The sequence below is a fragment of the Podarcis vaucheri genome, assembly GCF_965113315.1.
Source record: "Podarcis vaucheri genome assembly, chromosome: 5".
Lineage (NCBI taxonomy): Eukaryota > Metazoa > Chordata > Lepidosauria > Squamata > Lacertidae > Podarcis > Podarcis vaucheri.
This window is the reverse complement of record NC_138763.1, coordinates 68,138,275-68,151,692: the sequence shown is the minus strand read 5'-3', so window position 1 is coordinate 68,151,692 and position 13,418 is coordinate 68,138,275. Positions and strand designations below refer to the sequence as shown.

Below are 13,418 nucleotides of genomic sequence, written 5' to 3'. Positions count from 1 at the left end.
CCTTTACAAGAAATTTAAAGAACTAGTTTTGTGCTAAGTATCTGTAGACATAATGAGTACCTAATACATTGCAGTCTGCAGGGTCACATAGACCCACAGGAACATCTGTGTATGGTTTTCAGTTTTCTCAGTCATTCCAGTAGGGATAGAATTGATCCCCAAAACTGTAGGAAAGAAAAAAAAGGAACATTTCACTAAATAAAGGAATCTTCTAAAATGTCATATGGCAATATAATAGAAAGGGAACCTCCATCTAAATCTGTCTTCATAACAACTTTTTGAAGTAGGCTTATTAGGCCAGGCGTTGGTGGTCTGACAGAGCGTGAAGGACACCCATTGAGCTTCATGAGAGCATGGAAATGTGGATTTGGTTCTCTCTGATCCGGGTCTGATGCCTCACTGTTACAGACTCACCCTCCCTTCCATATCTGTGGACTTACATGCACCACATATTTATTTATATGGCTTGAAGAACATCTGAAACTTCTGGCTAAACATATATATTAAGCTTAATGGAAGTATTGTTTCTAATATGGATATAGTATTCGTTAAAAATGTATTTGAAAATGATAAATTTTCTCCCTGGTGAGTAGTTTTGTTGAACTTGTAGTTAATGTATTGCAACTTTTATTTCAGATGTGCTGAAAGACATTATGACACCGCCAAATTTAACTGCAGAGGTATGCCTGTTCTTTCATATTATTTCTCCTAAACTAAGAAGCAAAATGGATTGCAAGTGATTAGAGAGGGATGTTGCTAATGTAGCAAGCCACAGATTTCCTGTTAATTTGATATCCAGTAATTTCTGTGTTGGCCCCAGACAGTAAATAATGATTAGGAAAGGAATTTATCTTTTCAGTGAATCAAATTTTCCTGTTCTATATCATTCAAAATTTATTCGGAAGAGACTTGTACTTGGCAAGGACTGACATTCCCATGTATGGATACTAAGTACAATGTCTGGTATGGATACTTAGTACAATGTCTGTCATTTGCATAAAGCACTGTGTTTTCTCAGGTGTCAGTCACCTGATGTCATTATGACATTAAACGATTACTTGTGGGTCCTGCCCACCTGTCAGGTTGACCCGCGGAATGGAGGAAGATAAAAATCTGGCATACCCAGCCAAAAAGGAGCCCCACCCCACCCCACCCTGTGTTAAACGGTAGCGAAGACTTTTTGGATATAACAGTATGGCTATAACAGGCTGCTCTACGTACTGCAGTCTCTTTACAAATTTTTGATAATATAAATTACTGATTTTTGGCTGGCTCTGTTTCATTCCACGACCAAATTATGACATACCAAACTCTGTGTAGGCCATGAACAGCATATAGTAGCCCACGTGTGACTTAATTTTTTGCTGCCTTACTGGGATTCCCAAACACTTGGCAGGTAAATGCCTGATGGACTGCATTTGCCATGGTATGTGACAAATTGCACAAGCCTGTTATAGATGATTGCTTATGTAATTTGTATACTGTAAATCCTATAATGATTAAAACATCTAATATTGATATGTTAGATTTAACAGTAATCTGACTCTTGACTAATCAGTAGTCTGTTTTATAGTTGCACAGTATCCTTTTGAAGACCATAATCCGCCGCAGCTGGAGCTTATCAAACCTTTTTGTGAAGATCTTGACCAATGGCTTAGTGAAGATGGCAGTCATGTTGCAGCAATCCACTGTAAAGCTGGAAAGGGACGAACTGGTGTAATGATTTGTGCATATTTGTTACATCGAGGAAGATTTCAGAAGGCACAAGAAGCCCTAGATTTCTATGGGGAAGTAAGGACCAGAGATAAAAAGGTAAGAAGCTTGATTTTACTACATATGCATTATTACCTTTATTTGTAAATCAGTTGTGTAGGATATCTTGTAACTGGTGGGTGGTGTGTTTTTTGTTTGCTTTTTTGACATGCTTATGTTTGTGCCATGAATGTACAGTAATTCTAAAAATGGTACCATTTTAAAGATTTTTTTTTCTTCCACAAATGTAGTCAGCAACCTTTGCCAATAAAAAAATAAATGTTTTAGCTTCTACCTCCACCACAATAGTGCATAGTATGAAGAATGCAAAAAACTAACTGACTTAGACTTGTATCCTGCTGTGTCCTAGGCACTTAGTGATTTACCCAAAAGCACAGATACTTATTCCTTAAGACCCACAACATAGGCACCTGTGTAATTAGAAGAATAATTGGGAAGTAAAAAGTCCTCCAACTCTGCTTTAGCTTGTTTGTATTCTAGATCTCCAAAGCTTAGAAGTTCCCATTTTCTAAACTGGAGATGGAGTATTTGTTGGTCTCCTGATGTTGTTTGACTCCCAACTCTCATTGGCCCTAGCTGGTGGTGAAGGATGATGGGAGTTGTAGTCAGACAACATCTTGGAGGGACACAGGTTTCCTGCACCTAAAAGTTCCTCACTCCTCTCTAATGATGATCAAAAAGGGAAAATATACATTATTGAGTTAGCACTAGGGCACCATCAGTTGGGCGTGTTCACTTGCTTGAAGAAGCAGAAAATGAAGCTCCAAACAGTATAATTTTGCTGATGCAGCTGTTGAGGACAGGCTGGGTCCAATTGGAAAGCAAGACACAGCACCATGTCTGCCCTGCCTCATTGGTTAATTATATCTAGGGTTGTCATTTACTTAAATGCATCCTAGTTGATTTATTCTACGAATTCTAATTGATAAAATCTACATCTGAAGAAGAAAGCAAACTTTCCATTGATTTTAAATTAAGTGTACTTGTGTTATATGTGTGTGCTTGTGTCTTAGTATGCACTATCTCAGAAGGGTAATTTCTTCCCACGAGAGAGAGGAGGAATGAATGCCTCTTTGTAGAAGGCAACTGACACCCATGCTTTTATAGGTACTTACATTCCAAATGCTTAAATTTTCAAAATATCTGCTACCCAATTTTTACACAGAACACTCAATCAAAATATCTTATTTGGCTAAATGTTGCATTCCTATTTGTAACAGTTTGTAATGCCATTATTTCAAAACCCCACTGTATGTTTGCGCAGTATTTTAAAAGAGATAGAGTGTTCTCAGTTGCATTCAACTAACTTCAAGTTGCCTTTCACTAACATTTGCCAACTGTTTGTTAGAAATGCTACAGGGAGAGACTGGGGGAGAGGAAACTCAGTCTTAGGTATGGGCAAAATAAAAAAAATTCCTTCCAGTAGCACTTTAGAGACCAACTAAGTTTGTTATTGGTATGAGCTTTCATGTTCATGCACACCTCTTCAGATACTTCTTCAGATACCTCCAGATAGTTGGTCTCTAAGGTGCTACTGGAAGGATTTTTTTATTATTATTTTTTATTTTCCTTGACTACGGCAGACCAACATGGCTACTACCTGTAATTAGGTATGGGCAATCATAGGCAGTCATGGGCAGTTCATACATGGGCAGCTCCCAATACCTCACCTACTCACGCACAAAACTGGTAAACATCGGGCTCACAAGAAAAATCGAGATAACTAGAGAGTTTCAAAGGTCCCACTGTATACCAAACTGCATAGTAAGACCTCCAGGATCTCTATGGATTGTCGACGGGAGGGGGAAGTGCCGAAAGAAGCGAAAGAGAAAAGAACGAAAGCAAAAACGCGGTTGCAGAGCTGGTCTGTTAACCCGGCTTCGAAAAAGACCCACGAGACCAGCACTGCCAAGCGTCTTCCTGACCAACACCAGATCTCTCGTCCACAAAATTTACAAACTACAGCTGCTGATGGCAGCAAACAAGCTTCTTCGTGAGAGCTGTGTGGTAATTATTACAGAAACTTGGCTACATTCAGCACATTGAGCTGATAAATCGAATAATTTATTGCTCTGATAGAAATAGTGATTCTGGTAAAGCTAGGGGCGGAGGAGTCTGTATTTACATATACAATGGTTGGTGCGTTAACAGCAAAGTAGCTTACAAGTATTGCTCCCCAGATCTAGAATTGATGGCAGCTACATGTCGGCCATTTTATTTGCCCAGAGAAGTAACTGTCATAATTATTATAGCTGTTTATATTCCATACGATGTTAATGTCAGTGTGGCACTTTCTAAGCTGTATGACGTCATCTCCGAGCAGCAGCATATCCACCCAAAGGGCGCCCTTGTTGTGGCAGGGGACTTCAATCAAGCCTGCCTAGAGACGGTTTTTTCCTAAGTGAAATTCCCCACTAGAGGACAGAATATTCTAGATCTCGCATATTTCAATTTGAAACAGGCATACAGGGCAATCCCCTTCCCCCACTTAGGCTCATCCAACCATTCTTCAGTTTTTCTATGTCTGAAGTACACCCCTCTCAGGAGAAGAATTCAGTCAGTTATAAAAACAGTTAGAATTTGGCCAGAGGGTGCTCTTAGTCAGCTCCAGGATTGTTTTGAGAGCACTGATTGGAGCGTGTTTGAACATCAAGATCTGCATAGATACACAGGTGCTATACTCTCCTATATTAAAGTGTGCATCGATAATGTAACATCGCAGAGATGCATTAGACTCTATGGCACCTGTAAACCATGGATGTCTGCTGAAGTAAGAGGACTCCTGAAAATCCGGGATTCTGCCTTTAAGACAGGGAATATAGACATATACAGAGAGGGGAGAATAAATCTCAAAAAAGGCATTAAGGCAGCAAAACAACAGTATAAGCTTAAGGTGGAAAATTACTTAGCTGATAACATCATGAAACAAGTGTGGCAACGACTGCAGCACCTAACCAACTACAAGGGCAATACAAGGAACATGGTTAAGACTGATGCCTCATTGGCAGAGGGACTGAACACCTTCTTTGCTCAGGGTGCGGTTGCTTGGGTTTTATCTTCTAGGCATAATTACCCTATCACTTTCACCTCTTCCCCATACCATTCTAACCCAAGAGTCCTGGCCCAGAGATGACTTGTTATTGAGGAGATCTTACCCCTCTATTGGGGAGGTTAGTATGGGGTCTGGGACTCCTACTATTGAAGGGCTAGGGAAGAATGGTGGTGGGGCTAAATATCACTATCGGCGAAGGGTTTTGAGATGCAGTGATGCTTGAACCCCTTCCAATCTACGCCCCGTCCCAAGGGACAAGGGTAGGGCGAGCAGGGATTACCAACCTCCGTCATTGGTGTTGTGGTACGGGAAGGCGAAGTAATCTCCCTACATGAGATAACACCTCCAGGTTTCTCTGTCCTCCATCAATCGCGGACTGTGGGTCGGGGGGGGAGGAGTAGCGTTATTAATCTGGGAGGATTGCTTTTTCAGGGCGCTTCCACCACCGGCGATCTCCAGCATTGAATGTGTTGGTCTCGTGTGGGGCACCAAGGAGAACTTGGCTGTCTGGCTGGTGTACCGACCACCTAGCGCACCGGCAGCCACCCTGTCAGACCTGCTGGAGGTGGCGGCAGGCTGGGCCTTGGAGTTTCCAAACATTTTGGTCCATGCCGATGCCACCCCCTCCTCACAGGCTCTGGACCTAGTGACTTCCATGGCAACACTGGGGCTCTCCCAGTTTGTTATGGGCCTGACCCATCAAGCAGGCCACACACTGGATTTGATCTTTGGTGCGCTCCCCCCTGTGGAAGTGCCATAGTCTGATCACTACGCTCTGAAAGCCATGATTGACTTCCAGCTCCTCTCCTGCTCAGGTGGCAAGCCTATTTGGGCTCGCCCGCGAAAACTGATGGATCCTGATAGATTCCGTCTGGCCTTGAGGGACCCTGCTCCTTGTGTGTGTGTGTGTGTTTCTTTCTGGCTGATTAGCTGTTTTCCCTGTGTAAAGGTCAGAGGGGGCAGGGTTTCTGTTGAGGCAGGGGATTAGCTGTGGGAGGAGCTTATCAGAGTTTGTAGGGCAGCGGCGCGCGCCTAGCGGCGCGCGCAGTTATACCCATCTTTTAGATTTAGGGGAGCTAATCTCAAACGTTTGTTGGGGGAGACCTAGGTTTTTTTTTTGTGGGGGAAGTTATTTGTCCTGTCTTCAAGCTTTTTATGATGGAGGACCTCTGTAGCCACCCCCAACAACACGATCTCATGATGGAAGGGGAGGGAACAGCTGCAGTCGCCTGCGATTCCTGCGCAATGTTTGCCATCTTGCCAAAGGTTGCAGGCAGCTTTACCTGCAGCAATTGCATGTTGATTGCCCTTTTAAAAGACAAAGTCCAGCAACTGGAGGAACGTGTAGCTACGCTCCAAAGAATTAGAGAGCTGGAGCTCTTCTTGGAAGCAACAGAGCACACCGTCCCCACCAAGGAGGAGACAGGGGACTCCCCTGAGAAGGAGGCTTGTTCACCAACACAGGAGCCAGATATATGGAGAAACGTGACTCAAAGAAGTAGGAGGCCCAGGGTTCACTCTGATTGTTTAGAAATACACAATCGCTTTGAGGTCCTCTCCCCTAGCATGGAAGACGAAGAGCAGACTCCATTTGAGGATCTCTCCCTCATTACAGTCGATCAGGTATATGAAGACGAGCAGCAAAGTCAGTCCTCAGGGAATGTGCAGGTGACCTTGGAACGGACAGCTCACGGAAGAACCCCGACCAAACCCAAGAGGAGGCGTGTAGTGGTGATAGGGGATTCCCTACTGAGGGGAACAGAAGCAGTGATCTGTGGGCCTGACAAGATGTCTCGGGAAGTGTGCTGTCTCCCCGGGGCTAAGATCCAAGATGTAACTGAACGACTGCAAGGAATCATAAAACCCACTGACAAATACCCCTTCCTCTTGGTTCATGTGGGAACCAATGACACTGCAAGCAATAGCCTCCAGAAGATCAAAAGAGACTACGAGGCTCTCGGCAGGAAATTGAAGCAACTAAATGCACAAATTGTCATCTCGTCTGTCCTCCCAGTTGAACGACGTGGCCCAGGGAGAGAGGGGAAAATAGTGGAAGTGAACAGCTGGCTTCGCAAATGGTGTAAACAGGAACGGTTTGGATTCTTAGATCACGGACTGCAGTTTCTTGAAGATGGACTTCTGGCAAGTGATGGGCTGCACCTCACAACGGTTGGGAGAAATGTTTTTGCCAAAAATCTCAGAAACCTCATCAGGAGGGCTTTAAACTGACTAATGTGGGGGAGGGAGACAGTGCTCCTGAAGGTAGGAGTCTATCAATTAATGAAGATGATCATCCAAATGTCATAGACCAAATGGAGCAAACAGCACACGGACCTAGTGGTGGGAGGAAAAAATCCTTAAATAAGAGACACGGGGGAATGATTAATGGACTTCAATGTCTCTACACTAATGCGCAAAGCATGGGAAATAAACAAGATGAGCTTGAGCTCTTGGTACAGCAAACTAAATATGACATAATAGGCATCACTGAAACCTGGTGGGATAAGTCCCACGATTGGAATGTAATAATGGGGGGATACAATCTATTTCAGAGAAACAGACCAGACAAGAAAGGAGGAGGAGTGGCGTTATATGTCAGGGATGTGTATACCTGTGAAGAGATCCAAGATTTAGAACCTCAAAGCCAAAGTGAGAGCATTTGGGTCAAAATTAAGGGAGAGACTAATAACAGAGACCTCATTGTGGGAGTTTACTATAGATCCCCAAGCCAAACGGAGGACATAGATGATGCCTTCCTGGAACAGATGGCCAAGCATGCAAAAGGAAGGGAGATAGTAGTAATGGGGGACTTCAATTACCCGGATATTTGTTGGACGTCAAACTCAGCCAAGAGCATAAGGTCAAACAGATTCCTCACTGGCCTTGCAGACAACTTCATTGTCCAGAAAGTGGGAGAAGCAACAAGAGGAACAGCCATTTTAGATCTGGTCCTAACCAATGTTGATGACCTGGTTAGTGGGGTAGATGTGGAAGGATCATTAGGCGCGAGTGATCATGCTCTTCTGAAGTTTACTATACAGCGGAAAGGAGCAGCCAAGCATACTAGGACTCAATTTCTTGACTTTAAGAAAGCCGACTTCATAAAACTTAGGGAAGTGCTGGGTGAGATCCCATGGACAGCAATACTAAAAGGAAAGGGAGTTCATGATGGCTGGGAGTTTGTTAAGAGGGAGATAGTAAAAGCACAACGACAGGCAATACCAATGAGACGGAAACGTGGAAGGTGCCTAAAGAAGCCAGGGTGGCTATCTAAAGAACTTTTAACTGAATTAAGATTAAAAAAGGATGTGTACAAAAAATGGAAAAGGGGGGAAACCACCAAAGAGGAATTCAAACAAATAGCCAGCACGTGTAGACACAAAGTCAGAAAAGCTAAAGCACAGAATGAACTCAGGCTTGCTAGAGAGGTTAAAAGCAACAAAAAAGGCTTTTATGGGTATGTTCGTAGCAAAAGGAAGAACAAAGAAACAGTGGGGTCACTCAGAGGAGAAGATGGTGAAATGCAAACAGGGGACACAGAAAGGGCTGAACTCCTCAATGCCTTCTTTGCCTCAGTCTTCTCCGATAAAGAAAACAATGCCCGACCTGAAGAATTTGGAGCAAATGATTCAGCAAGGGAAACACAGCCCAGAATAACTAAGGAGATAGTACAAGAATATTTGGCTAGTTTAGATGTATTCAAGTCTCCAGGGCCAGATGAACTGCATCCAAGAGTATTAAAAGAACTGGCAGATGTGATCTCAGAACCACTGGCAGTCATCTTTGAGAATTCCTGGAGAACAGGCGAAGTCCCGGCAGACTGGAGGAGGGCAAATGTTGTCCCTATTTTCAAAAAGGGGAAAAGAGAGGACCCAAATAATTACCGCCCAGTCAGTCTGACATCAATACCAGGGAAGATTCTGGAACAGATCATTAAGCAAACAGTCTGTGAGCACCTAGAAAGGAATGCTGTGATCACCAATAGTCAGCATGGATTTCTGAAAAATAAGTCATGTCAGACTAACCTGATCTCGTTTTTTGACAGAATTACAAGCCTGGTAGATGAAGGGAACGCAGTGGATGTAGCCTACCTTGATTTCAGCAAGGCATTTGACAAGGTGCCCCATGATATTCTTGTAAAGAAGCTGGTAAAATGTGGTCTTGACTATGCTACCACTCAGTGGATTTGTAACTGGCTGACTGCCCGAACCCAAAGGGTGCTCATCAATGGTTCCTCTTCATCCTGGAGAAGAGTGACTAGTGGGGTGCCACAGGGTTCTGTCTTGGGCCCGGTCTTATTCAACATCTTTATCAACGACTTGGATGATGGACTCAAGGGCATCCTGATCAAATTTGCAGATGACACCAAACTGGGAGGGGTGGCTAACACCCCAGAGGACAGGATCACACTTCAAAACGACCTTGACAGATTAGAGAACTGGGCCAAAACAAACAAGATGAATTTTAACAGGGAGAAATGTAAAGTATTGCACTTGGGCAAAAAAAATGAGAGGCACAAATACAAGATGGGTGACACCTGGCTTGAGAGCAGTACATGTGAAAAGGATCTAGGAGTCTTGGTTGACCACAAACTTGACATGAGCCAACAGTGTGACGCGGCAGCTAAAAAAGCCAATGCAATTCTGGGCTGCATCAATAGGAGTATAGCATCTAGATCAAGGGAAGTAATAGTGCCACTGTATTCTGCTCTGGTCAGACCACACCTGGAGTACTGTGTCCAGTTCTGGGCACCACAATTCAAGAAGGACACTGACAAACTGGAACGTGTCCAGAGGAGGGCAACCAAAATGGTCAAAGGCCTGGAAACGATGCCTTATGAGGAACGGCTAAGGGAGCTGGGCATGTTTAGCCTGGAGAAGAGGAGGTTAAGGGGTGATATGATAGCCATGTTCAAATATATAAAAGGATGTCACATAGAGGAGGGAGAAAGGTTGTTTTCTGCTGCTCCAGAGAAGCGGACACGGAGCAATGGATCCAAACTACAAGAAAGAAGATTCCACCTAAACATTCGGAAGAACTTCCTGACAGTAAGAGCTGTTCGACAGTGGAATTTGCTGCCAAGGAGTGTGGTGGAGTCTCCTACTTTGGAGGTCTTTAAGCAGAGGCTTGACAACTATATGTCAGGAGTGCTCTGATGGTGTTTCCTGCTTGGCAGGGGGTTGGTCTCGATGGCCCTTGTGGTCTCTTCCAACTCTATGATTCTATGATTCTATGATTCCTCCTGGTGACTCATTAGATGACCTTGTCGAGGACTGGAATAACTGGCTCTTGGTGGCCATCGATGAGATTGTGCCTAAGCGCCCTCTGCGACCCCGTCAAAACCAGGCCCTTGGTTTACCGAGGAGCTCCGGAAAATGAAGCGGGATCTCAGATGGCTAGAGCGAGTATGGCGACAGACTTGTGAGGGAGCTTCAAGAACATCTTATAGGACGCTTATGAAAGCCTATGAGATGGCTATGAAAGCTGCTAAGAAATCTCACTTCGCAGCTTCCATTGCATCCGCTAGCTCTCGCCCGGCACAACTTTTTAGAATAATTAGGTCGGTAACGTCCTTAGGAGGACAACCAAATTTAAGCACAAATTCAACCCACAGCTGTGAGGCATTTGCGAGCTTTTTTGCGGAGAAAGTCCTGTTGCCCCGCCGTGACCTCCCTGCCAATTTAGATACAGTGACAGAACTGGAGGCCCCTTGACTGTCTTCGGGTCCAGTGTTAGAACATTTCAATTGGATACTCCCTGCTGATGTGGATAGACTCCTCCAAGCTGGTAGGCCCACCACCTGCCTCCTCGATCCGTGCCCGGCTTGGCTGATTAGAGCGTGCCCAGATATCACGTGGACCCCCCTGGTTGAAATTATCAATTTGTCCCTTGACACAGGGATATTCCCAGGGGAGCTGAAGGAAGCAATGGTGTGTCCGCTCTTAAAGAAAACTTCACTAGATCCTTTAGATCTATCCAATCACCGCCCAGTTTCAAATCTCCCATATCTGGGTAAGGTAATTGAGAGAGCAGTTGCTGCACAGCTCAGTAGGTTTCTGGAGGAAACATCGGCTTTAGATCCATTTCAGTCCGGATTCCGTCCTGGTTTTGGGACCGAGACGGCTCTGGTCGCCCTAACAGATGATCTCTGCAGACAACTGGATCGAGGCGGGTCAGGACTGCTGATTCTCTTAGATTTGTCAGCAGCCTTTGACATGGTCGATCATGATCTTTTGGACCACTGCCTCGCCGATGTGGGGATACAGGGCATAGTCCATAAATGGCTGTGCTCTTTTATCTCTGGTTGGGGACAGAGGGTGGCACTAGGGAGGGAGTTGTTATCGCGCCACCCTTTGGTGTGTGGAGTGCCGCAGGGCGCAATCCTCTCCCCAAAGCTTTTTAACGTCTTTATGCGCCCCCTTGCCCAGATTATCCAGAGCTTTGGGCTGGGTTGTCACCAATATGCTGATGACACTTAGTTCTATCTGCTGATGGATGGCCATACTGACTCGATCCCTGACACACTGACCAGATGTTTGGAAGCTGTGGCTGGATGGTTTCATGGGAGCAGATTGAAGCTAAATCCTTCGAAGACAGAGGTCCTCTGGCTGGGTCGGGATGGTATGGGGATGAGGGACCAACTCCCTTCTCTTGTGGGGTCCCAATTAGTGCCATTGCCTTCCATTAAGAGTTTGGGTGTAATCCTTGACGCCTCCCTTTCCATGGAGGCGCAGGTTACAACAACAGCCAAGGCGACATTTTTCCACCTTCGCTGCATCAAGCAGTTGGTCCCTTACCTTTCCCGCCCTGACCTGGCCACAGTGATCCATGCAACGGTCACCTCCAGGCTTGACTACTGTAATTCGCTCTTTGCGGGGCTGCCCATGAAGCTGTCCCAGAAACTCCAACGGGTGCAGAATTCTGCAGCGAGGCTCCTCACAGGGTCTCTGCCATGGGAACATATTCACCCAGTACTTTTCCGGCTGCATTGGCTCCTGGTGGAGTACAGGGTCAGATTTAAGGTGCTGTTTTTGACTTTTAAAGCCCTTCATGGCCTAGGACCCTCGTACCTACGGGATTGCCTCTCCTAGTATGCCCCACGGAGAACCTTAAGGTCCATATATAGCAACACCCTAGAGGTCCTGGGCCCTATAGAAGTTAGATTAGCCTCAACCAGAGCCAGGGCCTTCTCAACACTGGCTCTGGCCTGGTGGAACACTCTGTCTCTCGAGACCAGGGCCCTGCGGGATCTGATCTCTTTCCGCAGGGCCTGTAAGACAGAGTTGTTCCACCTGGCCTTTGGCTCAGAATCAGTTTGATTCCCTTCCCCTTTTTCTTTTTCCTTTCTCCTCCTATGATGAGATTGCTCCTTAATTGTTTTAATATTGTATCTTAATCTTTTAAATTGTATTTTAATCAACTTGTTTTTATTATTGGTTGTTAGCCGCCCTGAGCCCAGTCTTGGCTGGGGAGGGCAGGGTATAAATAAAATTTATTATTATTATTATTATTATTATTATTATTATTATTGTTATTGTTATTGTTATTATTATTATTATTATTATAGCATCTGCACAGGTTCTGCCTAAAGGAGGTAGGTCTTCAGTTCACAGATGCCGAGCCTCTTCTTCCTTCCAACAGCAGCTCAAATGGTCAAATGGAGTGTAATATAATTAGTATATGATTGCTTATTTCAGAATATGAATTTGAGCATGAAGCATGAGAAATAAAGTAGTTGCTGGTGCCCATTGGGACTGGTAGGACAGAAGCCTGGCAGTCCCCACAGTAGGTGGAGCCAGAGCCAATGAAGGGCAGAGCCAACTAATTCTTCCCCACCCTCCTCCCAGCTGTGTTCTAGAAGGGCAACACTGAGAGTAAGGAGGAGGAAACTGACAGGCAGGGCCACCTTTCTGATTGGAGGCAAGTAAGCAGGTAGGCAGGACCAGGATAGGACCATTAGCCCTAATAGAGCAGTCTCCACTAGAGAAATATATAATAAAAACATTACAGATTTGACTACAATAATTTTAAGGGTGTTTTTGACATTCTACCTTTTTAAATTGTTACCCTATAGGTTCTGTCATACTATATTTTAATCCAAATACTAATTGGCTTTGTTCAGTCCTATATGTAGGAATACACCTGTACAGATTGCCATTGGAACCTAAAAAGCTCTCAAAAATTAGGAGCATTGCCTACCACTCATGCAGTAAACTCACTCTCTCATGGGGATCGGAGGCTGTGATTTCCGCTTTAGTTTCTTCCTGACCACACAGGAAATAGCATCAGAAAGGGACCTCTCTTTGGGAGCTCTGTAAGTCTGTTGTGGTGTTTGAATCTCTTAGTTCACCTTTTCATCAGCATAGTGGCTTTCATCTTGCTTCTGTAATAATTGAAACCTTACTTTAGAAATTATGTATTTTTTATTAACTGTTTTCATCGTTTATACCCTGCCATTTAGCCAAAAGGGCTCTCAAAGCAACTTACAAAATCAGTTCTAAGACATGCTGCAAATGCAGTAGTAAATTCTCAGAGTCATTTACATGGCATCTGCTTGGGAGAGGATCCTGTTGTTGACACAAGTAAGAATGGT

The 13,418-nt window shown here is 44.5% G+C and overlaps 1 protein-coding gene across 1 annotated transcript in view; it reads left to right on the top strand.

The window, feature by feature from the left end:
- PTEN (phosphatase and tensin homolog) overlaps nt 1–13,418 on the top strand; it is a 56,779-nt gene that overhangs the window by 26,862 nt on the left and 16,499 nt on the right. Inside the window, exons 4-5 of the mRNA XM_082222098.1 lie at nt 637–680; nt 1,574–1,812. Of these exons, the coding sequence (XP_082078224.1) occupies nt 637–680; nt 1,574–1,812 (283 nt within the window). The remainder of the gene's footprint in view (nt 1–636; nt 681–1,573; nt 1,813–13,418) is intronic.